This window comes from Hordeum vulgare, chromosome 6H (genome assembly GCF_904849725.1).
Source record: "Hordeum vulgare subsp. vulgare chromosome 6H, MorexV3_pseudomolecules_assembly, whole genome shotgun sequence".
Lineage (NCBI taxonomy): Eukaryota > Viridiplantae > Streptophyta > Magnoliopsida > Poales > Poaceae > Hordeum > Hordeum vulgare.
The window spans coordinates 549,881,333-549,907,112 of NC_058523.1; the positions used below are offsets into that span (position 1 = coordinate 549,881,333).

General features: G+C 49.4%; 2 protein-coding genes and 1 non-coding gene across 3 annotated transcripts; all 3 read left to right on the forward strand.

Moving 5' to 3' along the window:
• Positions 1–18,663: 18,663 nt before the first annotated feature.
• On the forward strand, positions 18,664–19,689 carry LOC123402531 (germin-like protein 1-1). Its single transcript, XM_045096457.1, has 2 exons — positions 18,664–18,863; positions 18,979–19,689. The coding sequence occupies exons 1-2, from the start codon at positions 18,743–18,745 to the stop codon at positions 19,506–19,508; spliced, it is 651 nt and encodes a 216-aa protein (XP_044952392.1). The 5' UTR covers positions 18,664–18,742; the 3' UTR covers positions 19,509–19,689.
• Positions 19,690–23,484: 3,795 nt separating this feature from the next.
• On the forward strand, positions 23,485–23,558 carry TRNAV-CAC. The gene has a single exon. It is a non-coding gene; the product is annotated as a tRNA-Val (tRNA).
• Positions 23,559–23,791: 233 nt separating this feature from the next.
• LOC123405846 (F-box protein PP2-B11-like) lies at positions 23,792–24,936 on the forward strand. The gene is made up of 3 exons (XM_045099380.1): positions 23,792–24,040; positions 24,180–24,340; positions 24,447–24,936. Exons 1-3 carry the CDS (start codon positions 23,792–23,794, stop codon positions 24,934–24,936), a joined length of 900 nt encoding a protein of 299 aa, XP_044955315.1.
• Positions 24,937–25,780: the final 844 nt, after the last annotated feature.

The following is a 25,780-nucleotide window of genomic DNA, read 5'->3' on the forward strand; positions in this document are numbered from 1 at the left end:
ATGTTTACTTTTTTCTCATTTTCATTATTTTAATGCAAAATTTTATTTATTTTTTCCCTTGATCATGAAGATTTTACGGATATGAACCCTTTTTTTGCGTGAATGATTTTGTTACAAAATAATTGAACAGTTTTCAAATGTGTGAATATTTCTAAAATGTTTGAAAATTATTTAACCGTATTGACTATTTATAAATTTCATGGTCTTTTTGAAAGTTCAAAAAAAATGAAAGCCGTTATTTCTTTTTTAGTAAGTAAGAAAATAAGTTACGTATTTAAAAATTATGTGTGATTTGAAAAGTTGTCACAAATTTTTGAAAAGTTCATATAATTTCAAAAGGTGTTTTCATCTTTCAAAAAATTATATTGTATTTTTTCAAAAAGGTTTGAATAACTTCTAAAATTTCCAATGCTTTATTAAATGTTCATGTAATTTCAAAATTTGGGCATTTATTTTGGAGAAAATGTAAAGGTGGGCCGCCTATCAAGGCATGGACATTTTGGGCCCTATGCATGTCCTCGGCGATGTTTACGTGGGCTTCCGCCTCCGGCCTGGCCAGGTCCTGTTACTTACTCGCCGATCTCTTGGCGGTTTAGACGGATGTACGTTTATGTAATTGAGCATTGAGTCGTGGCCGCTCGGTTGTGGTGCCTCGTGTTAGTCTTGATGCGGTCTGGGTCTCGTGAACCCGCATCTCCTTACCCTGTATAGGTGAAGGGGAGGCTAGACGGGTTTAGCAGTGTGTGTGCGCGCGCTCACATGCGTGTCAATTGTTTGGGCTGAGTATTCCTTTTCTGTCTGCTCCGAGTACTATGTTCATGTCTTCTTGTATCATGTAGTTTTTTTTTAAATAAAGGGGATGCTCCCGGGCCTCTGCATCATGATGATACATGCTGCCATTTTATTAAGCCAAAAAAGTTCACCGAAACTATAGTATCCAAAGTGGAGCTCAAAGAGCTGAAAATAAAAGGAAAATACATGCCAATGTGGCATGATAAAAGCAGGCTACGATGGCTAAACACCTACCCTATTAGTTTGCCGTCATCCATATCGGTTGAAGATAATCCATGTTGTCGTCTCCCACTAGTTGCACCTAGTAACCAAAAGCTCCCTGGACTCCACATGTGTGAGTAACGACCATGTACGGATCCATGCGGTAGCTCTGTAGATAACCTGCAAGAAATTGGCGACGTTCTTCCTCTTAAATATCATGTCACTCCTGCAGTTTCATATAGCCCAAAGCATTGCACAAATTTCTATTTGAATTTATCTAGATAAATTAACGTCCACTCCATTAAGCCACGTCCCAAATAATGTGTTCATACTTATTGGAGGGTTTATATTGAAGGCTACATGAATAGTAAGCGTAGAAGTCTAGCCAATGGAAACTGGAGAAAAAAGTGTTTAATAGTCTCATTGTGATCATGATGGGGTTATAGTCCTAGGGTAGGGTCATAGGCCTGCCCTATAAGTCCTATCCAAGGACTACCCTTCATAAGGGATAAGACCCTTAGTCAGTTCCGACCGTCTTATGGACTTCCCATCATCCAGTCGGTAACAAATCCTCCACCATCCAGTCGGAGATGAGCATTCGGAGTGTAACAAACTAACCGACTGGATTCCACTCTGTGCATCATACCCCCTGGAGGGAAACGGTCGTACGTTTCCATGTGCCTTTATTAGCATTTAATACATACATTACCTGTAACGTAGGCATTTATTCGCCACTACTCCACCCCTGTGCACCGAACCGTCGTGGAGGGTAGCGCACTCTATATAAGCCGCCCTCCCCCACTGGTGCAGGGGTTAGCAATTCACTGTAATCCATATTCCACTCGACAACAAGCTCCCAGAGCACTGAGGCGTAGGGCTATTACCTCCACCGTAGAGGGGCATGAACTCATACAACCTCACCGTAGCTAAGGCTCTGCCCATCCTTTCGTACCCTACACATCTACTGTCAGACTTATACCCACGACAGTTGGCACCCACCGTGGGGCAGGCGTCTAAGCGACTTCCGGCGAGTTTGCGACTACATCTTTTCGTCATGTCATTCGGTGGAGATTCGAGCATGGGTCACGAGATCCTCTTCGGTGCTCTCTCCTTCATCGTCGATGATTCAGCATGGCTTCGGGACGCCCCTCTCGACGTCGAGCCGCTTCCCCGTCGCGGAGCTTCGCATTTCCGTGCCGGCGCCCGCGGCATTCTTCTTCTCCAGCAGTCGGCTCCGGTGTCGACCTACACCACCGTCACGCGCCGCAACAAGCGGTCCCGCCATCCGCGGCTCCAGCGTTGGGTGCAACACGCACCGGCGCGCCAGAACGCATCTTCACAAGTGGCGGTCCTAGAGTCAGTTGTGGTTGCCCCGCCGTCCCAGCGCTGGGACTCGGTTCCGACTGAGTTTCCTTCCGAGTACTTGGGTCGCGGGCCTGCAGCAGAAGTACACATGGCCAACTCCCACGAAAGTCCCCGCCAAACTAGCCGGAACGAGCACGAGATCGGCGAAACATCCGGCGCTCACCGTCCACCTCGCCGTTCTGCCAGCCGGCACACTCGGCGGAGCAACGTGGAGTTGTTCCGCACACCCATCCTCAACTTGGCTGCCGCTGCCAAGATAGTCGATTCCCTTCAGCCGACTGATTCAGAGGCTGGCAGGGGGATCGAGCAAATCCGCGCCCTGTTGCACACGGCGCAGCAGCAAAACTCGGCGGTCTCCGAGTCGCACAACATGATCCACAATAGTTCTGTCCATGCGAACACGCATCGGTCAGTTCACAGCCCTGGTTCTCATCAGCGACCCAGGGGAGGCAGCCGTTCCATGAACCCCGAAGATCGTTGCCGTTCACGCACCCCTCCGCGGGGTGGGCCCTACGGGCCCCGACATCATGATGATCGGCGTTCAGTCGGCGACACTTACGATCCAAGGCCCGACGCGAGAGGGCATATCGCCCAGTGAAGGGTCGACAGGGGCCGAGCCCACCGCGATGGTCACGATATTGACCGTCCGAGTGGAAGCAGGACCATCCGTTCGGCTGACATCCCTCCCAAATTCCGATTGGCGACGGGGATCAGCAAGTTCACAGGAGAGTCTAAGCCAGAAACGTGGCTGGATGACTACCGAGTGGCAGTCCAGATCGGAGGAGGGGACGACCACGTCGCCATGAAGCACCTCCCTCTGATGCTCGACGGCTCGGCGCGAGCGTGGCTGACCCAATTGGCCCCCTCAAGCATCTACAGCTGGGGAGATCTGGCCCGAGTGTTCGTCAGGACCTTCGAAGGGACGTGTAAGCGCCCTGCTGGCCTCGTGGAGCTCCAGCACTGTGTCCAGAAGCAGAATGAGCCCCTGCGCGATTTCATTCAGCGTTGGACGACCCTCTACCATACGGTGGAGAACGTCACAGAACACCAAGCAGTCTGCGCCTTCAAGGCAGGTGTGCGGTACCAGGATCTGTACCTGAAGTTCGGTCGAACAGGCGACATCTCCATGAGCAAGATGATGGAGATAGCAGCATGCTATGCAAATGGCGAAGAAGAGGACCGCATCTGTAGCGGCAAGCACAAAACAGTCGCCGATGGAGATGGGAATAACACTCGGAAGCAGAAGCAGAAAGCTCCGCCCACTCCGCAGGCAGAAGTCGCAGTTCTTACCAATGCCAAGTTCAAGGGCAAAGGGAAGGCTCAGTTCACCCCCAAGAAGAAGCAGTTCAACAACCCCATCCTGGACCAGCCATGTCCGATCCACACGAAGATGGATGAAGAGGGCAACGCCATATATCCGAAGCATACCACTCGGCAATGTCGCCTCCTGCTTCAGGGGTTCGGCAAAGGGCAACTGAGTGAAAAAGGCAATGAACAGGATGAGGAGGATAAGGAGGATCCGTTCCCCCAAGTCCATGCAACACTGATGATTTTTGCTGACGTTGAGAGCAAGAGCCGACTGAAGCTGGTGAACAGGGAGGTGAACATGGCCACGCCGACCAACCCCAAGTTCCTCAAATGGTCTCAGACTGCGATCACCTTTGACCAGTCAGATCATCCAACACACGTGCCCATCCCAGGGAGGCAAGCTCTGGTCGTCGACCCGGTGGTGGAAGGAGTTCGACTGCGCAAAGTCCTCATGGACGGCGGCAGTGGTTTGAACATCATGTACGCTGACACTCTCAAGGGGATGGGCATTCCGATGTCCAAACTCAGCGAGAGCAGCATGCAGTTCCACGGAGTCGTCCCTGGACGAAAGGCCAAGTCACTCGGCCAGATCGCGTTGGACGTCATTTTCGGCTCCGACAAGAACTTCCGCAAGGAAAAGCTGACGTTCGAGGTGGTGGACTTCCAGAGCGCTTACCACGCAATTCTGGGCCGCCCGGCGTATGCGCGTTTCATGGCCCACCCATGTTACGTGTACCTGAATCTAAAGATGCCAGGCCTGAAAGGTGTGATCACTATCACAGGCAATCGACAGCGGGCCGAGGAGTGTCTGAAGCAGGGATCAAGAATCGCCGATCAACAGATGGCTATCCTCGAGCTTGACGAGTACAAGAAAACGGTCGACCCCGCTGACTTGATGCGTTCGAAGAAGCCAGCTTCGGAGTCCGCATTCCAGTCGGCGGAAGAGACGAAGAAGGTCAGCATCCACCCGACAGACGACACCGCTGCCCCGACGAACATCTCCATCACCCTCGATCCTAAATAGGAAGCCGAGCTCATCCAATTCCTCCGTGAGAACTGGGACATCTTCGCATGGAAGCCTTCTGACATGCCAGGTGTACCCAGGGAGTTGGCTGAGCACCGACTGCATGTGGATCCCACCGCTCGACCTGTTCGAGAACGCCTGCGACGGTCCGCCGCGCACAAGAGGAAGGCAATCGGAGAAGAAGTGGCCAAGCTTTTGGTAGCCAACTTCATTCGCGAGGTACACCACTCCGAGTGGCTCGCCAATGTTGTCATGGTGCCCAAGAAGGACAAGTCGCTCCGAATGTGCATCGACTTCAAGCATCTCAATAAGGTCTGCCCGAAAGACCATTTTCCGCTCCCCCGCATCAATCAAATTGTCGATTCGACTGCGGGTTGTGAGCTTTGTCATTTCTTGATGCCTACTCGGGCTATCATCAGATCCGTCTGTATGGCCCCGATGAATTAAAAACCGCCTTCATCACCCCATTCGGGTGCTTCTGCTACATCACTATGCCATTTGGTTTGAAGAATGCAGGAGCAACCTTTATGCGCATGATCCAAAAATGCCTCCTCGACCAGATCGGTCGGAATGTGGAGGCGTATATGGATGATATCGTAGTCAAGTCACGCAAAGGTTCCGACCTGCTGACTGACTTGGCAGAAACATTCGCCAACCTTCGTAGGTACGATATCAAGCTCAACCCCGCCAAGTGTTCATTCGACGTTCCTAGCGGAAAGTTACTCGGTTTCTTCGTTTCTGAACGAGGGATCGATGTCAACCCCGAAAAGATCGGGACAATCGTCCGAATGGAGCGGCCGGTCAGAATACACGATGTTCAACGGCTCACAGGTTGCCTAGCGGCTTTGAGCAGGTTTATCAGTCGACTCGGCGAGAAAGCACTTCCTCTGTACCGACTCATGAAGAAATCAGATACTTTCGAGTGGACAGATGAAGCCCAAGTTGCACTCGACGACCTCAAAGTCCTACTTTCCACCCAGCCGGTTCTTACTGATCCGCTCAGTAAAGAGCCCCTTCTTTTGTACATCGCGGCTACAAATCAAGTCGTCAGCACTGTTCTCACAGTCGAACGAGAAGAAGAAGGAAAAGCATACAAAGTTCAGCGGCCAGTGTATTACGTCTCCGAAGTCCTGACTCCTTCCAAGCAGAGGTATCCCCACTATCAAAAACTTTTCTACGGGATTTACATGACTGCGAAGAAGGTGGCTCACTATTTCCAAGACCACTCGGTGTCCGTCGTTTCTGATGCTCCGTTGTTGGAAATCCTCCACAATCGGGACGCATCAGGCCGAGTGGCGAAGTGGGAAATGGAGATGTTGTACTGCGACATCAAGTTCGAGGCCAAGAAAGCTATAAAGTCTCAAGCTCTGGCGGACTTCATAGCAGAATGGGTAGAACAACAGCAACCGACCCACATCTACTCGGCTCATTGGACAATGTTCTTCGATGGGTCCAAGATGTTGAACGGCTCCGGCGCTGGCGTTGTGATCATATCACCTAAGGGCGACAAACTCAAGTATGTGCTGCAGATACACTTTGATTCCTCCAACAATGAGGCAGAGTATGAAGCTCTCCTTTATGGACTGCGCATGGCCATCGCACTCGGCATCCGTCGCCTGATGGTCTATGGCGATTCGGATTTGGTGGTTAATCAAGTGATGAAAGAGTGGGACGTCAGGAACCCCACCATGACCACATACTGCAATGCATTGAGGAAGCTCGAGAAGAAGTTTGAAGGTCTAGAACTCCACCATGTTCCGCGACTGAAGAACCAAGCGGCTGATGAGTTGGCAAAACTCGGGTCCACTCAGAGACCAGTCCCGAGTGACGTCTGCCTCGAGCACCTCCACCTCCCCGCAGTTAAAGAAGATCCTTTCACAGAGGAACCAGTACAACCAAAGAGCTTGACAGATCCGACTGAAGTCGACGTACCAGCTGTGGTTGATTTGATCATGGAGGTTCTTGCTGTTATCCCCGATTGGACTATGCCGATCATTGCATACATCCGGAGGCAGGAATTACCAGAAGACGAAGTCCAATCCAGGCAGATCGTCCGCAGGTCAAAGTCGTTCACTGTCATTGATGGCCAGTTGTACAGGGAAAGCGTTTCAGGCGTTCTTCAACGATGCATCTTCCCTGAGGAAGGACAATTAATCCTGGAAGAAATTCACTCGGGAACCTGCGGTCATCACGCCTCTTCAAGAGCAATCGTCGCCAAAGCACTCAGAGCTGGCTTCTTCTGGCTGCAGGCGAACGAAATGGCTAAAGATATGGTCGACCGATGTGAAGGCTATCATTTCTATTCCAACAAGTCCCACAAGCCAACATCTGCGTTGAAGACAATCCCTCCTGTTTAGCCGTTTGCAGTATGGGGATTAGATACAGTCGGTCCATTCAGGACAGGCCAAGGGGGATACACACATCTGTTGGTGGTAGTCGACAAGTTCACAAAATGGATTGAAGGCAAGCCCATCAAGAAGCTCGACGCCCTAACAGCCATCAAGTTTGTCAGGGACATCATCTCCAGATTCGGAGTACCTCACAGCATAATCACGGACAACGGGACAAACTTTGACTCGGACAGATTCAAAGGTTTCTGTGCAAGCCAAGGTATCCTAGTGGATTTTGCATCTGTGCCGCATCCTCAAACAAACGGACAAGCAGAGCGGGCGAATGGACTTATTCTACAAGGTTTGAAGCCCCGGCTCCTGCGAGAGGTGGGACATGCCGCTGGCGCATGGGTCGCCGAGCTACCTTCAGTGCTTTGGGGTCTCCGCACAACCCCGAATAGATCTATGGGGCGATCCCCGTTCTTCCTCGTTTACGGAGCAGAAGCGGTCCTTCCGAGTGACTTGCTTCACAATGCTCCACGAGTCGAACTCTTCTCCGAAGCTGAAGCAGAACAAGCAAGGCAAGACAGAGTGGACCTTCTAGAGGAGGAGCGCGAGATGGCACTCACTCGCTCAACCATTTATCAGCAAGATCTGCGGCGCTTTCACGCGCGACACGTCAGGAGTCGTACATTCCAAGCAGGCGACCTGGTGCTCCGGGTGGATCAGCAAAGACCTCACAAGTTGGCTCCCGCCTGGGAAGGACCCTTCATCATCTCCAAGGTGCTGAACAACGGAGCATACAGACTCTACAACATCGACAGGGAAACAGACGAGCCGCAAGCATGGAACGGAGATCTCCTGAAGCGCTTCTACACGTGACCGTCGACTGAAGCAATGTAAAGAACAAGTATTGGTGAAATAATACAAAGCAGATCGAGTTTTTGCAGATTCAAAATTCTTCCGCGGTCGCAGACTCCGGTCTCAAAAAAAAAACTTAGCTGCGATCAAGAATCGCCTAAGTACTACCTTTCTCCGAGTGTGCACTTCACGTCGCACTCGGGGACTTAGCTGCGATCAAGAATCGCCTAAGTATTGACTTTCTCCGAGTGTGCACTAAATGTCGCACTCGGGGACTTAGCTGCGATCAAGAATCGGCTAAGTACTAAATATCTCCGAGTGTGCACTTCACGTCGCACTCGGGGACTTAGCTGCGATCAAGAATCGCCTAAGTACAAACTATCTCCGAGTGTGCACTTCACGTCGCACTCGGGGACTTAGCTGCGATCAAGAATCGCCTAAGTATTAACTTTCTCCGAGTGTGCACTTCACGTCGCACTCGGGGACTTAGCTGCGATCAAGAATCGCCTAAGTATTAACTTCCTCCGAGTGTGCACTTCACGTCGCACTCGGGGACTTAGCTGCGATCAAGAATCACCTAAGTATTAACTTTCTCTGAGTGTGCACTTCACGTCGCACTCGGGGACTTAGCTGCGATCAAGAATCGCCTAAGTATTAACTTTCTCCGAGTGTGCACTTCACGTCGCACTCGGGGACTTAGCTGTGATCAAGAATCGCCTAAGTATTAACTTTCTCCGAGTGTGCACTTCACGTCGCACTCGGAGACTTAGTTGCGATCAAGAATCGCCTAAGTACAAATTTTCTCCACGCGTGCACTAACCGTCACACTCGAGGACTTAACTGCGATTAAGAATCGCTTAAAAAGAAAGCTTCCTTTGAGTGTATCTCACAGATCCACTCGGAGGCTTAGCAGACCCTCATTGAGGATCATGCAGATGTGAAGACAACTGACAATTACATGAGTAGCAGACCCTCATTGAGGCTCATGCAGATGTTAAGACAACTGACAATTACATGAGTAGCAGACCCTCATTGAGGCTCATGTAGATCTCAAGACCACTGACAATTACATGAGTAGCAGACCCTCAGTGAGGCTCATGCAGATGTCAAGACAACTGACAATTACATGAGTAGCAGAACCTCATTGAGGCTCATGTAGATGTCAAGACCACTGACAATTACATGAGTAACAACTCGCTCCGAGTACGACCTCACAGTCGCACTCGAAGACTTAGCCGCGATCCCGAATCGCCTAAGTACTCTATTGCCTTTGAGTGTATCCTACAGATCCACTCGGACACTCAGCAGACCCTCAGTGAGGCTCATGCAGATGTCAAGACAACTGACAATTACATGCTCCGCATGTTTGCCATTGGCTTCACCAAGAAACGCCAAACAAACACCACGAGCCAAAATCGTATCAACAACTCTTTGGCAAAAGAAGAGAAAAAGATTCGATTCAAATTCAATGTTCACCTAAGGATAGTTGGCTCGGTGTAGATCAAGCTTATCCACACCGAACCAAGAATGTGGCGGCCAACAACAGTGGCCAAAGTTTCTTACAACCAACACTCGGCATACCGAGGTAAAAGTTTTCTCAAACGTCGTCAGGACTGGCAGGCTCTACGAACGTGTCGAGGTCGATCCCGTCGGTGATGCGGGTGGCGCTCTCAAGGAAGGTCTCCATGAAGTCTTCGAATCGAAGCTTTTTCGTGTTGGCGACCTACAACGCCTTCAGCTTCTCTTTGCGCGCCTCCTTGCAATGCACTCGGACCAAAGACAGAGCGACGTCCGCACCACAGCGAGCCGCAGACTTTTTCCACGCCTGCACTCGGTTCGGGACCTCCTCCAGCCGAGTCATCAAGCCTTCCATCTCGTGCCGAGACTCGTCTTCAGGCCAAAGCTCCTTGTCAATTCGGCCGACGACTTCTCTCAGTCGACCGATGAAAGGTCCAACTTTGCCCAGGCGAATGTGCGCTCGGAGCAGATCTCGATTGGCGTCCTCGCCGAGTGGAATGTTCTCAAGAATCGACCGCTCAACGTCAGCCGCTTCAACCTCCGCGTCCATGCAAAAATCTGCAAAGACAGGACGAGCAAACAGTCAGCGCAGAATGAAATGCACAGTCCACAAGCACTCGGAAAAATAGAACTTACCACCGAGAAGCGCTATCATCTTCCGGGCCCAGTCACTGACGTAATTTTCCTGTGCTATGCACCGCCTGTTCAACATTTTCATCTGCCCCATCAGTTCCGTCCTTTGTTTCCCCATTTTCTCCACTTCAGCAGTCAATGCCTTGTTTGCCTCACGGGCCTGCTCCAAGGACTTTTCTCGTTCCACCAGAACATCCTTCATACCAGCCATTGCAACCATTGCTGCATCCAGTTCACCAGCAAACTGAACCTTTTCAGCCTCAGAGTCTCATACGCTGTCCCCATCTCGCAAGTTTTCTGCAAGTCAGCGCCAAGAGACGGTCAGACAAATTCAACAAGGACAACAATAAAAATTCTAAGTTCTTCAGACCCCTGTCGACGCAAGCAGTCGACAGTGGTCTCGGGGACTACACCCAGTGGGTTCACTAAGAGTGACCCCACTGGCATGAAACTCAAACATGTCCGCCCTATTGAGCTACATGACAACAAATAAGCCTATGAGGCTACTACTACCCGACCTGAGTAAAATTACTCTCGGGGACTCATCCAGTAGGTGCACTCCGAGTGCCCCAACTGTTAACATTCGAACAGATTAATTTTTGATCTGATCAAGTTAAAGAACATGCATAAAGACAACTGCCGGTGCAAGCACCCGACAGAAGTCTCGGGGACTACACCCACTGGGTTCACTACGAGTGAACCCATTGCAAAAAATCATACGCTATCCAAGCACACCCAGTGGGTTACAAGAGGAAAGTAAATACTTACTAGCCCACTTACTCGGATATCGTCCCGCAGTTCCAAGCTTCGCTTGTACAAGGACGCGATGGAGTCGTACGCCTTCTTGGCCTCTCCAGCCATCAGCTCCGCCTGCACCACGGCCCCCTTGGCAGCTCCCACCTGATCTTCTAGGAGGCGCTGGACGTTGTACTCGACAGTCGACGGGCCCGGCATCGTAGGAGGCTCCTTGGGCATCCCAAGACCTGCTCTAGTCGGTTCAGCAGCAACCAACGTCGTTTCAGTCGACAGCATCGCCTCAGTCGGCGGCGCGTCCATGGCGAGAGTAGCAACCGGCGGAATAGCCTCAAGGACAGGCACCGCAGCTTGCTCAGACCTCCCCTGGTCGCCCTCCTCCACATAAATCACCCCTGAGGGAAACCCGACCGAACGACGTGAGATCACAGGGAAAAAGGCAAGACCAAAGACAGAATTCGTGATGCAATAATGTAAACTCTCGGAATCGCTATGACGCACCTGGCTGGGATGTGACAATGTTGTCCATGTCCATGGGATCGTCCCCCTGGCGTGCCGGAGAGGTGGCAGAGGTGGCAACTCTGTCGAGTGAAATTCATTCGACCAATAAGCAGGAGTTCAATCAAATACCGGAAGAAGATAGAAGAACCATGCACTTACGTTGAGGTGACGGGAACTGTGACCCTCATCCGCGGCAGAGCCTTCCGAGGCTTAGATCCACTCGGTTTAGCTACCTTAGAGGGCTGACCCACAGGTTCAGCAGCAGAGTCCCTGGTCCTCTTTGTGCTCCGAACGTTCGGAGCCACGGGAACAGCTGGCGAAGCACTCGGTACCACAGGAGCAGCTGGCGGAGCTGGCGGCACACTTGAGGATGCTGGAGGAGCTGGAGGAACCACAGGTTCATGACGACGCTTAGTCCGAGGCTCTGGCGGTGGAGGTGGTGAGTTCTGCTCCTCATCTGCCTCTTCTTCTTCTGCGGACTCCTCTTCCGTCTCCCCACTGTCGGAGACGTACTCGCCGCTCTCCACGCTGCCCTCCTGGCTGCCTTCCTCCTCCTCGGCCGGATTCCCATTCGAGACGGGAGAAAACCAGTTAGTCCACTCCTGCACAAGATACAGTCGACGACATTAGACGTCAGACAGTGATTCAAGGAAGCAATAAATCTAAGACAGTTGTGTACGCTCGACAAGTTGTACTCACTGCGTTTGGAGGAGGGTTGCCCGCCCGGAAGGCCTTCACTCGCCGAGCTCCTCTAGGGTTTTCGCAGGCGCCGGTGATGTTGAGGACCCACGACGCCACCATCTCCCCGGTCACGCACTCGACGTTAGTCCGAGTGGAGTCCTCAGGCCCTGTGTAATGCCACATGGCGTGGTCTCAAGCTTGCAGAGGCTGGATACGCCGACCCAGGAAAACCTCCATTAAATCTATGCCAGTGACTCCCCTTCGGACGACCTCTACAAGCGCATCGAACAGAGGCTGGATCTGGGTTTTCTCCGCCTTCGTGAGCGCGAGCTGCCTAGGAGGAGCCGGTCGGTCTAAGCTAAAAGGGGGGAGTCCGGTGGTAGCATTCGGGCAAGCAACGTCCTGGCAGTAGAACCATGTCGACTGCCAGTTCCTAATAGGTTCACTCAACTACAGAGCAGGATAGCTACTTTTACTTTTCTTTTGGAAGCCTAAGCCTCCGCAGAGCTGGAGAAGGTGGGTTTTGTCATCCGACTGGCTAAGCCGTTTGATGGTCTGGGATCTAGCAGAGAAGATATGTTTGAAAAGCCCCCCAATGGGGAGGACAGCCGATGAAACACTCGCACAGCACAACGAAGGCAGAGAGATGAGCTATGGCATTGGGAGGAAAATGGTGGAGCTGCGCCCCGAAGTGGTTCATGATACCTTTGAAGAAGGGGTGAGGAGGCAGAGAGAAACCTCTGTACACATGGCTCAGCAGCAAGACGCGCTCCCCCTCCCGGGGCGCCGACTCGGTCTCGCCTTCCACCGGCAACCTCCACGACTTGTGCGCAATCATCCCATGCTCCACCAACTCCAACAGGTTCTCCTCCGTCACCGTGGAGGGGAGGAAATCCCCCTGGATCCACCCCGCCGGTAGCGTGCGCTGCCGCCGCTGGGTAGGAGCTGCCGTCTTCCCCTTCTTCTTCTTCACCTCTAGCTTGCTAGTCTGCCCCTTTGTCATGGCGAAGGCTGCTGATCCGCGAGGGAGAAGAAGAAGGAAGGAGCTTGGGATGCGCAGGAGGTGGCGAGAGAAGTGGGGCAGGCAAAGGCAAGTTATCCGGCGAGTGTAACGAAAAAACCCTCGCCGCTGAGGTTTAAATAAGGTTCCGACTGGGTCACTCGCAAGTGGCCCCGAAATCTTATCCCCCGACCGGTCGCGGCGAAATCGAGGCGTCAGGTACTACTCGAGCGCGATGTCGTCATCCCCACTGAGCGCGCGGCAACCGAAATTTGAGGATCCCGGAAAATCCGCCGCTGTGAGTTGACTGGTCACGTCAGAAGATACCACGGAAGCACTCGGTTCCCGACAGTTCGCTTCACAAATACTTCGACTCGGATCGTTGGACAAAGAAGACAAAATGGATCAAGGCAAGCAGCGCCAAAGTCGCATCCGTACCAGTCGGATCCATACTTCAAACATCGCTTCGTCGTTCCAACCCCAATCCATTCGGGGACTAATGATGGGGTTATAGTCCTAGGATAGGGTCATAGGCCTGCCCTATAAGTCCTACCCAAGGACTACCCTTCATAAGGGATAAGACCCTTAGTCAGTTCCGACTGTCTTATGGACTTCCCATCATCCAGTCGGTAACAAATCCTCCACCATCCAGTCGGAGATGAGCATTCGGAGTGTAACAAATTAACCGACTGGATTCCACTCTGTGCATCGTAACCCCCCTAGAGGGAAATGGTTGTACGTTTCCATGTGCCTTTATTAGCATTCAAGACATACGTTACCTGTAACGTAGGCATTTATTCGCCACTACTCCACCCCTGTGCACCGAACCGTTGTGGAGGGTAGCGCACTCTATATAAGCCGCCCTCCCCCACTGGTGCAGGGGTTAGCAATTCACTGTAATCCATATTCCACTCGACAACAAGCTCCCAGAGCACTGAGACGTAGGGCTATTACCTCCACCGTAGAGGGGCCTGAACTCATACAACCTCGCCGTAGCTAAGGCTCTGCCCATCCTTTCGTACCCTACACATCTACTGTCAGACTTATACCCACGACAGATCACAAAAACAACATCTAGAATTACCCACCCATCTTCGCTTAATCAAATTATCTTTTGTAAGTATCACTCCTCTGTGAACAAACCACATAAAGATCTTAATCTTAAGCGGTATTTTTATTTTACAAATGTATGGAGAAGTAGGTATTGGCCCGTTATTAATAAGGTCTAGATACATTGATTTGTCGAAGGAACTACTGCTTGTAGTTAATTTCCAATGAATTGTGTCTGGTTGGTCCGGAAGTTGAACTTCCATCAATCTATGTACCAAGTGGAGCCACGCACTCTATCGTTCCCCTACCAGAGATCTCCTATATTGAATATTCATACGGACAGTCTGCAAAATTGTAGCCACATAGGCCTCTTTGCGTTCCACGATGTTATATAAAAATGGATATTGTGTAGCCAGGGGCATCTCCCCTAACCACGCATCTTTCCAAAACCTGCTTTTGTTACCATTCTCAATGTGAAACTTGACTCTATGAAAAAAGCTTCTTTTGTCCTCATTAAGCCTTTCCAGAATTGTGAGTCCGAATGTTTCACTGTAACTTGAGCCAGGGACTTTGTTTGTAGGTACTTATTACGCAAAATTTGTATTCACGTACCTTTTGCCTCCACAGAGAGTCTGTACACCCATTTGCTGAAAAGACATCTATTTTTAGTTTGTAAATTTTCAATTCCTAATCCACCCTGATCTTTGCGTCTACACATCATGTGTCATTTAGCCAGTCTATATTTCGTCTTACTTTCATCATTTTGCCAAAAATAATCTAGATCTATAGAAGTCAAGTCTTTTCGCTACCCCTACTAGTACTTCGAAGAATGGTAATAGAAACATCGACAAACTTGTCAACGCATAATTTATTAACACTAGCCGACCTTCATAAGACATAAGCTTTCCTTTCCAGCAGCTTAGTCGTTTTTCAAACCGGTCTTCTATGCACTTTCATTCCTTGTTGGTAAGCTTACGGTGATGAATAGGTATACCCGAATAACTAAACGGCATGGAGTCCATCTCACAATCGAATAGTTTTCTGTAAGCATCTTGTTCTTCCTTGGCTCGGCCAAAACAGAACAATTCGCTCTTTTGAAAACTTATCCTGAGTCCCGATAATTGTTCAAACTGACAGTGAACCAACTTCATGTTTCTAGCTTTTGCGAAGTCATGCTCCATGAAAATAATCGTACCGTCCGCATATTGTAAGATGGAAACCACTCCATCCACAATATGTGGTACTAGTCCTCCTATTATATCGTTCTCTTTAGCTCGTCCTATGAGAAATGTTAATATATCAGCCACTATGTTGAATAAGATGGGGGACATCGAATCTCCCTGGGTTAAACCTTTATGAGTTTGAAAGTAATGACCCATGTCATCATTCATCTTTATCCCAACACTACCTTTCTGAACAAATGAATCAACCTGTTTCCTACATGCTTCATTGAATCCCTTCATACGTAAGCTTGTTGGAGAAAAGGCCATTTGACTTTGTCATAGGCTTTCTCAAAATCCACCTTAAAGATGACTCCATCGAGTTTCTTGGTGTGAATTTGATGAAGTTTTTCATGTAGTACCACAACCCCTTCTAGGATGTGCCTATCTAGCATGAAACTTGTATGAGACTGTTGTACAACCGAATGGGCTATCTGCGTCAACATATTTGTTACCACCTTGGTAAAAACAATTGAAACACACATTAAGCAAACAAGTCGGCCTGAACTGCTTAATGCATACAACCCCCTCCTTTGGTAACAATGTAATTGCCCCAAAGTTTAGGTGGAATAATTTTAATTGCCCATTGAATAAATAATGGAACATGGGCATAACATCATGTTTGATGACATGCCAACACATCTTATAAAACTCCGCTGGAAACCCATCCGGTCCTGGAGCCTTGTTCTGTTTTCAGTTGGATGATTGCGTCAAACACCTCTTTCTCGGTAAACAGAGACGAAAGCATCCCATTCTCTTTATATTGAGTTGAGGAATGTCCTCTGTTACACTTTCATCTAGGGATATAGAGTTAGCTTCGGGAGCTCTGAACAGTTTTTTATAATATTCAGAGATATACAATTTCAGGTTTTCATGCTCTACAATTGTACCATCATCTTGTTTGAGTTGAATTATTTTCTTCTTTCTTCGCTTTCCTTTAGCGATCATGTGGAAGAATTGTGTGTTGTCATACCCTTGGATGGCCGTAGACACCTTAGCTCTCAGTGTCCATTTAATCTCTTCCTCTCTGAATAAAGCACGAAGCTTCTCCCCAGCCTCGTACTTAATACTCCGATCATAGCTATTAAGAACTGATGCTTCAGCTTTCAGATCTAACTCTTTGATAAGATGAATAAGTCTTTCTTTTTATACTCTGTAAATCCCACTTTGATTTTTGGCCGAGCCCCTCAAGGACTAGCGTAAATGCCTGACTTTATTTTGCCATCTATCCATGCTAGATGTCCCTCCAGTCTCTTTAGCCCATTCATTAGCTATTAGGTCCAAAAATACCTCTCTCTCGAACCATCCTAATTCAATAGAGAAGACACTTTTATTGCCCACATGTGTCGCCTACCCTGAGTCGACGAGGAGTGAAGTGTGATCCGAAACTGCTCTCTGCAGAGCCTGGACCGTCACAAGAGGAAACGTCTGTTCCCACTCAACACTCACCGATCTTGCTTCTCATACGTCGTGATGGGTAGTGAATTCGCGCATGTAAATTGTCTACCGGTGAGTTCATTTTTCCGTAAGTCAAGACTCTCAATAATCATGTTAAACATGTATGACCATCTAGCATGAAAATCATCATTATTTTTCTCTTCTCCGAATGATATTGAAATCTCCTCTAACTAAAATTGGCAGCCCTTCGTTTCCACTGATCCTCACAAGATCTGAAAGAAATTCAGTTTCTTGAGCTCCTGTTGAGCTGCTCCATAAACTGCCACAAGCACCCATCGAAAACCATCAACTTTTGACCTCACTTCAAATTCGACGGTAAAATCATCATACACCACATTGAAAACTTCTAGAGTTTCACACTTGGCCTCTAGGAGTATCCTTTTGGTGGTAAGCAAACATCATGTAGTGTGTTGTACCTTACCTTGTAGTAGTACTTTCTCTATTATCTATTCATAGAAGAAAAAAAATACGCAAGCCGTCGGTGGTAGAGACGGCCGGACAGCTACGGATTTACTCTGTGACGACTAACCACGAGGGACCGCATCTGATTCTTTGGCATAAGTGTCCCCTCGCCCTTGCTGCTTCGTCCGCTATATTTGAATATGGACAGTGGCTGAGTGCTCGGTTTAGCCCGGATAAAAATATTCCCACAAGAAACAAAAAGTCTCATATGGGGCATGGTGTTGGGCACCCTGATTTCCAGCGCCAATTCGTACTTCTATACATCAAATCTACCCTGTAGGAGGGCTGTTCCAGCTCAGCCTCGCCAGCAAAATACTCCCTTCGTTCGGAATTACTTACCATGAAAATTAAATACAAATGAGTGTATTTAAAATTGAAATACATATAGATACATCCATGTCTACGACCAGTATTTACAAACGGAGGAAGTAGTCATGAAAAGTTATCCTCCTCCTCCTCCTTGCCTGTAGCAAAATCAGGATGGAGTTATTGACGACCTTGACCAGAATGGCTCCTCTCTGACGCAAGTGGAATTGGTTACTGGCCGAGATAGCTTGGCTTGCCATCAATCAGGAAGGGGTAATATATCCACTGGTCAACCGCCCAGAAGCAGAAACTCAACTCGCCATCAATCAGGAAGGAGTATGAGATCCAACGGTACGAACTAGCATGTGCAACTACTCGATATGCCACCCGTCGCATGTGCTATCCTGCATTGTTCCTGGCGATCCATACCCACGAAACAGGGGTGTAGTTTCCGAGAGGATACGCATCATACGCCTAGGGCAAAATTGATAAATTTAACCTAGGACCTAAAGGATTTCACAAACTAAACTATGTTTGAAATTTTTTCACTCAGCTGATCCTTTTATGTGGCGTCCGACAGTCAGGTGCCACACTACACCGTGTGACGTCATACAGTGTAGTGTGACGTTTATGTCTTAGGCGTCACACTAGGTCTCAGACGTCACACAACGTAGTGTCGGACGTCACACAGTGTAGTGTGACGTTTAAGATAAAGACGTCACACAAAAGGGTCGGCTGGGTGAAATTTTTTCAAACGTACTCCCTCCCTTCCTAAATATAAGTCTTTATAGAGGTTCAACTAGTGAACTACATACGTATGTATATAAACATATTTTAGAGTATAGATTCATTCATTTTGCTTCGTATGTAGATACCTAGTGAAATATCTTAAAAGACTTATATTTAGGTACGGTTTATGGAATTCTTTGGCTTTTGAATCAAATTTATCAATTTTACCTACGCCTAGTGTTAGTAATGGATGAAGCGTGGATCTGATCAGAAATGCATGTGTAGAAGGCACATGGTAGCCTGCAAGGAGCGCATAAACAAGTAGTAGTAGTATAGCCCCATTGAATTGGCTCCAAATTAATGGAATTGGATGCCCCTCCCATCCGGCCATGTCGCCTCGTCGCAGCCACCCCTCCTTGAATAATGGCGATACTATCCGTAGTTCCACACGCGAACCACCTTGCCTACAAGTACCACCTCCTACCTCTGCTATTTCCAGACCCAAGCTATACCACCAAGCTGATAGCAAGCAAGCATTGACGAATTCACCATGGCCAGGCTTCAGCTTTCCGTCCTAGCGGCCTGCGCCATCCTCCTCGCGCTCGCCGCTCCCTCCCTCGCCGGCGACCCCGACATGCTCCAGGACGTCTGCGTCGCCGACCTGGCATCCCGTGAGTCATCCTGCAAAATTATGTGTTCATCGTAGTTTGTCAACCTCGCTCTTGCATCCCGTGCGCTGACTTTTGCTGACGCTGCGTGTTGGTCCAAATGCATGGTTTGCGGCAGCGATCAAGATCAACGGCTTCCCGTGCAAGGCGAACATCACGGCGGACGACTTCTTCTTCGCCGGTCTCAAGAAGGCCGGCAACACCAACAACCCGGCGGGGTCGGTCGTCACGGCGGCGAACGTGCAGTCATTCCCCGGGGTGAACACGCTCGGCGTGTCCATGGCGCGCATCGACTACGCGGTCGGAGGGCAGAACCCGCCGCACACCCACCCACGCGCCACCGAGATCATCTTCGTCACCCAGGGAACCCTCGAGGTGGGCTTCATCACCACCGCCAACAAGCTCTTCACTAGGTTCGTCACCGTCGGTGAGGTGTTCGTCTTCCCGCGCGGGCTCGTGCACTTCCAGCAGAACAGGGGACATGGCCCCGCCTCCGTCATCGCCGCCTTCAACAGCCAGCTTCAGGGCACCCAAGCCATCGCCACCACGCTCTTGGCTGCCTCACCGCCGGTGCCGACCGACGTGCTGGCCAAGGCCTTCCGGGTTGATAACGAAGACATCGACGCCGTCAAGGCCAGGTTCAAGTAGGGAGCCTCTGCCGTCGGCAACTCTCTCCATCATCCGTTTTGGAAGAAAATAATCCTCTGTTTGTTACCGAATAAATTGATGTAGCATGTAGTTGACTTCTTCACGTGTGTGTTACATTTGTTTGTTATTTGAAGTAGTAATAATAATAATAATAATATAATATGTTTCACGTACGTAGTTATACATCAGCGTTTTTTACTTGTGAAGAAACCTATAACTTGGTAACTTTGCCAAGCTATATTTGTTGTAAGGACTAACCACCCACATACAACAGGAGAACTCTTCGTGGGAGAAAAAAAATCAACTGATAAGTTGATGTATGATGAAAAAAAAGGAAAATATGGGGAAATAACCCACCAACGTACAGGGGAAAACCAAGTGATGAGCCGAGAAAGAAACAGAAAGAAAACAAAGAAAAAACAAAAGAATACTGAAGCATAACCGAAGAAAATATGTTTTTTTTTTAAAAAAGACATCAACCGAGACCGAGATGAGGCTCGAGCCTAGCCCGACTTTGAATTAACAAAGCCATCAATCGTGCAGGATTACAAGCACACGCCCTCAAGCAAAAAGAAGAAAATACATGGCGAAAGATACAAAAACGACGGACAACATGAAACTAAGCCTCATACACCACGGCAACTGAAGATAAGCAGTGAAGGGTGAAGCCGAAGATGCCGAGGTCCTCGACCGAGAATATAGCACCAGAAGCAAGATCGTGCAGGAACAAAGGAGAGAGGGACCGACATCAGCATGGCATGCCGTCGCCATGCACCTACGGACCCCGACACATCGCATCCAACACCCAACTTCGAAGGAGGCCACAACCTCCTCGCCTGGATCGAAGGCGCCGCACCGTCGACAGGTGTGGTGGACGCCGCCGGAGATGGTCACATAGAGAGGGTCAACGCATCCCCACGAGTCACCGGAGACTCTTCTTGCGCAGAACAAGGCCGCTGCACACATCCAGCACTGGAAGAGGGGGAGCATCATACCAGGACGAAGAGGGCCACACTGCCGGTGCCACCAACCAACCACAAGCGCCCCCAACTACAAGGCTCCAAAGGCGACGCCTTCAAGAAGGGAACGACACTGCAAGCGTCGTCGCCGCCCAACAAAGTTAGGGCTTTCGACCCGGAGACCTAGAGGAAGGGGAAGTGGAGGGGGCAGTCCATACCAACGCCTCCAGGAAGGGGCACGATGCCCGCACGCATCGCCGTTGGCGCGGCCGGCCAAGCCGGCCATGGATTACGCCAGGGCCGCCCCAACCCCACAAGCCACCCCCTCTTCAGGTAACGGCGACCATAAAAGGCACCACCTGGCCAGAGGTGCCCGCACGCCAATCAAGGGAGGGGAACGCCAGGGATCTTGTGTCGCTGGCCGCCAAAGCAGCAACCAGCCGCTCACCTCCTCCACCAAGATCCCACCACCCAAGTGACAGGGACCCCGAATCCGTCGGCCGCACCGCCGGAGGCCGCAGATCCGACGAAGCCTCACCAGAGGAGCCGCCGCTCAGGTCCAGGACTCCCCACGGCAGCGAGGAGCATCGGGAAGGGGCGCCCGACGACGACCTAGGGTTGTCGCCTCCGAGTCGCCCAAGCGGGGCGACGCGAGGGTGGGAAGTTTTCTCTCTCGCACTCGAAGAAAATAGTCAGTGAGCGGATGTTTCAAGACCGAGAAGTGAAAAAATCAGTGTACAAATTGTAAAATGCAGCACATGACACATTTGGCATTGCAATAGCTCCACCAGTGAGTTACTCTCGAAGTGCTCGAGTAGCAAGGTTAAAATCTGAACGTTGGCCATATAGTTTTTGTGAACAAAACTACTATAATGAAGTCTTTCTTTCCAGTCCTCGCGTTGTATGGTACCAAATACTACAATCTTAATTTGCCTTTGCTGCTTACCTCTTATGAATGTCCCAAACAATAAGGTCCTTCTTGAGTTTTGCCGTTTTCTCTAAAAGAACGGAGTTTTTTTGTGTCTTTTGTTAAATCACACCCCCTCTTATTCATTGGTGATCAAAGTCACATCATGAACAAGCAGAGAGATAATGCCATCATGGGTCTCATCCAATCAAACAGAAGGGCAATTGAACTTTGCTAAGCTGGCTGGCTAGCTTATTCGACTCAAAATCTGAGGAAAATTATATGGCAAGTTCTTTTTTTTTTTTTGAGAAATGCCAAAACTTAATTGATCTGTTTGGACACAAAGAGGGATACAAGAAGGGTCGTGGCATGAATGAGCCACAAGTGACGACCCCGATCAAGTAATAACGAGTGCTTAGTAAGATTGTGTGCATCGCTATTCGATGCTCTACCCTCAGAAATAAACTTACGAATATTGAAAAAAGATCTGCGCATGGAAATCTCCTTAATGACTGTCACATAAGATCCACCCTCTCCTCCGTGTATGTCATCAACTACTACTTTGCCATCGCATGCCACCACAATATTCTGAAGTGAGAGGTCCTCCGTAAGGGCAACAATCAGCTTTTTTTTGAGTGGTAAACCAGCCTTTATTGATTAGGGGAACGGTTTACAGGTATGACAAAAGGGTCATGGGATGAACTCGGCCACAGGTGGCGCCCATCATCTAAAGTAAAAGCAAATTTAGCTACATTATGGGCATCAACATTCCTTTCTCGCCTTCGAAAATAAACTCACACTTGGTAAAATTAAGAGCAGCATTTTTTATCTCCTTGCTGATGGAAGTATATCTTCCCTCTGTGCCAGACTTGATGTCTTTAATAACTACTTCATAGTCACAAGCAATAACAACTTGATTCAAGGACAGATCAAACGCTAAAGCCATAGCTTCCCAACACGAGAGAACTTCAAGAGTTGGTGGATCCATGACTCCAGTGAAAACCAGTGCTGAAGAACACAGGAAAAGTCCCTTCTGATAACGACAAATGGTTGCCGTTGCACCCTTGGTGCCATTCCTGGAGATACCCCCATCAACCTGAATCTTTACTACTCCCTGGGCAGGAGCAATCCACCGGGTCGGCCTAATCCTGGGGGCACCCATGGTAGAACAAGTTCCTCGTGTCTTCTTTTCTTTGATGCTTGCAAGTTCAACAATATAGTTTGTTAAAAAAGCATTAGTTGCATGAGGGCTCTGCAAAATTTCTTCGTGGATAGCTTGATCAGCCTAGCATGAGACAAATCCTCTATTGTTGCAAAAAACCACTGCTTTGTTCTAGGATCTGTAGCTTTCTGAATGTAATCTGCTATATCTTCATCCTCGAGAGCCCAAACACACCTTGCAACCGAGCATGCTATAAGCGAGTGTCTCCATGAATCTTGCATCCCGCACAACTGGCACTTGTCATTGTCCGACATGTTTCTGTGTTGACGAACATCTTCAGTTGGAAGAATCGAGTGCCTTGCAAGTCGCCACAAGAAATTACGGATTTTACCAGGAATTTGAATTGCCCACAGAGAAGCCCATGCCTTAGAATCATAATCATTAGATGAGGACGACCCTGCATTGCCCTCTAGCCAGTCTTCTCGACGATTCTTAGTGTCCACCAACATACGGTATGTCGATCTCACAGTGAATAGACCGTTTTTCTCATAGTTCCATGCCCAATGATCATCTATCTGACTAGTGCAGATAGGGATGCTCAATGAAGCAGGCTTTGGAATCCAGTTATCTGTCCATATATGTGTGGATGTTCCATCGCCAATTCTTTTTATCAAGCCCTGAACCAACACTTCTTTCCCTTCCATACTAGACCGCCATATCTGTGATGGCTTATTACCAAGCTCAGCTCAGACGATCGGTCCCTGAGGGTAATATATTGCGTGGGCAACAATCAGCTAAGTGATAGAAATCTGCAAGACGCCTAACCAGCAAGCCCAACAGCGCTAAACGAGGCCCATATGTAATCCAGTTGAATGCTTTGTTGGGTTTTCTCCAGGTAAGATGTAAAAACAAGTTGAATAAGACTGTCAACGAAAAACAAACGAAATAGTCTGGGTGGTGTAGTTGGTTATCACGTTAGTCTCACACACTAAAGGTCCCCAGTTCGAACCTGGGCTCAGACATCCTTCTTTTATTATTTCACTCCTTTGCAAGCATTTTTCATTTGCTTTCTTTCCGGACGCGTCTTTCTCTCCCACCACGTTTGGCGCTTGTATATTCAGCTTACCGACTCCGCCATGGTCTCGGTCTGATTTACTACGTGCCATGCCAGCCTCCTATTCCTATATATATACTGTACGATCAAGTTCCACAACGTCCCGAGAACAGAATCAAGAGAAGGCCGGCCGCTGGCGAGATGGAGCGCCTGCCGGAGGAGCTCCTCGTACACGTTGTCTCGCTCACGTCGCCCCCAGACGCCTGCCGCGCGGCCGCCGTCTCCCGGGCCTTCCGCGCCACGGCGGACTCCGACGCCGTCTGGTCCTTCTTCCTGCCCCGTAACCTCCCCCGGTTCGCCAAAGGCGAGCTCCCCTGCAAGCCGACCTCGAAAAAGGGGCTGTTCCGACGCCTCTCCGACCACCCAGCTCTCCTCCCACACAAGTTAGTGGTACGTTTTGTATATACCGACGAACTCAGCTAGCTACTCAGATGCTGCTTAATTCTCTTTCATCTTCCACGCGATACGTTCTTGCAGTTTAATAAGCTTATTAATTTAATGTCGTTTTCCGCTTAATAACCTCATGCAGAGCATGCAGCTGGACAGGGCTACCGGTGCCGAGCGCTTCACGATTTCGGCGAGGGCGCTGCAGATTCCGCGCTGCAACGGCTTGCACCGGGCCCGTGCATGTTCACTTCCGAACTGCAGCAAAGAAGACAAAAGGTTTCAAGCCGTCTCCAATCTCATGCTGTACAAACTCGTTTATTTTTACCATAGCGAATTTAGCTCTTTTGACTTCGATGCTTTTCGCTGCTGCTGCTGCTACTACTTACGAACTGCGGATTGCAACATGCAGCAGGTTCTTCTCCGAAGCCGCTCAGTTCTGTCGCGTCAATGAGTTGGATATCCGGGCCAAGATACAGAGGAAGATGCTCTCGCAAAACACAACGTATGCAGTATACCTGGTGTTCAAGTTAGCATATGTATACTCTGGGTTCGATTTCCCGCACGAGGTGGCATCCGTTGGCTTTGCCGGGAGGGAGTCGACCCGGCAAGTTTGCGTGCAAGGCTACGTCGACGATGTGGATGGGGCTGACAGTCCGCCTCGGAAACACATCTTTCAAGGTTGCACAGGGGGTCTTAGTCGTGACGCAATTCCTTCCAGAGAGGAAGTTCATTTCCCTCGTGAGAAAGCCGACGGCTGGATGGAGGTGGAGTTGGGTGAGTTCCATAACGAGGAGGATGACGATGGTGGCGAGGTGTCCATCAGCTTCATGGGAGAAAGCAAGTCTGGTCTTATCGTGCTGGGCATTGAGCTCAGAAGTAAGCAACAAAAGCCAACATAATTGTAGCATTAAGTAACGCTTGGGAGTAAAAATATTATCATTATTTGAAATGTCTTTGGTTACATGCATGCATGTGAAGAGGCTAAGAATTTAAGTTACAGTAGTGATTTTTGTTTCCTCTCGTGCTCTAGTATTTTGTTCTCAAAGCAGTTAGGAGAAATTCTTCCTTAGGCCTCGTTTGGTTATCAGGGAATAAATCCCCTAGTGGATACGATGAGCGCGTGGATTCGGTTGTCACCGATCCTGTGGCCAATCCCTCTCGCTACTCCAGTCAATTGTTTGTTCCACGGGTTGAGGGCGATTCCTTTTTCCACCGCGGATTAGAGTGGAACAGGGTGGATTGAGCCGTGGAACATCTACTCGCCAACTAAACCAAACAAGCCTTTTGGCCTCCACCGGGATATATTCCATGTCTAGGCTGATACACGTGGATCGAGATGAGAACCCTGCTGATACACATGGATCAGGCTCGAACCAAACAAGGCCTTAGAAAACATGTGGAGGCTTTAACTCTTTGAGCTTGGCTACAAAGACAAAGATAATGTTGGTTTACTGCTCGCAACACCCTCTTTTCCATAAAAGCAGCGCCAACCACTTGTCAGCGCATACGCCTCGTTCCCCTTCATTTGATGACTCAAGTGAATATGCGTTAGAGTTTCCCATGTCTCCTTACGGCCATGGTGGTACGATGGATCCCGCCCCTTGCCAGGAGAAGGGTGTGTTTTTCTTCCAGCTTGGTTAGGGACTAGAGACTGGGGCTCCACCTGGTGGCGCCTCCTGAGGCTGGTCTGTGCGCACTTATCTTTTGTCTGACATATTCTACTGTCATGTTCGATCCTCAGTC

Coding starts and splice junctions, on each gene's coding strand:
- LOC123402531 (XM_045096457.1), top strand. CDS start 18,743: ATGGCCAGGCTTCAGCTTTCCGTCCTAGCGGCCTGCGCCATCCTCCTC. Junction 18,864..18,978: donor CGTCGCCGACCTGGCATCCC/GTGAGTCATCCT, acceptor GGTTTGCGGCAG/CGATCAAGATCAACGGCTTC.
- LOC123405846 (XM_045099380.1), top strand. CDS start 23,792: ATGGAGCGCCTGCCGGAGGAGCTCCTCGTACACGTTGTCTCGCTCACG. Junction 24,041..24,179: donor TCCTCCCACACAAGTTAGTG/GTACGTTTTGTA, acceptor AACCTCATGCAG/AGCATGCAGCTGGACAGGGC. Junction 24,341..24,446: donor GCCGTCTCCAATCTCATGCT/GTACAAACTCGT, acceptor TGCAACATGCAG/CAGGTTCTTCTCCGAAGCCG.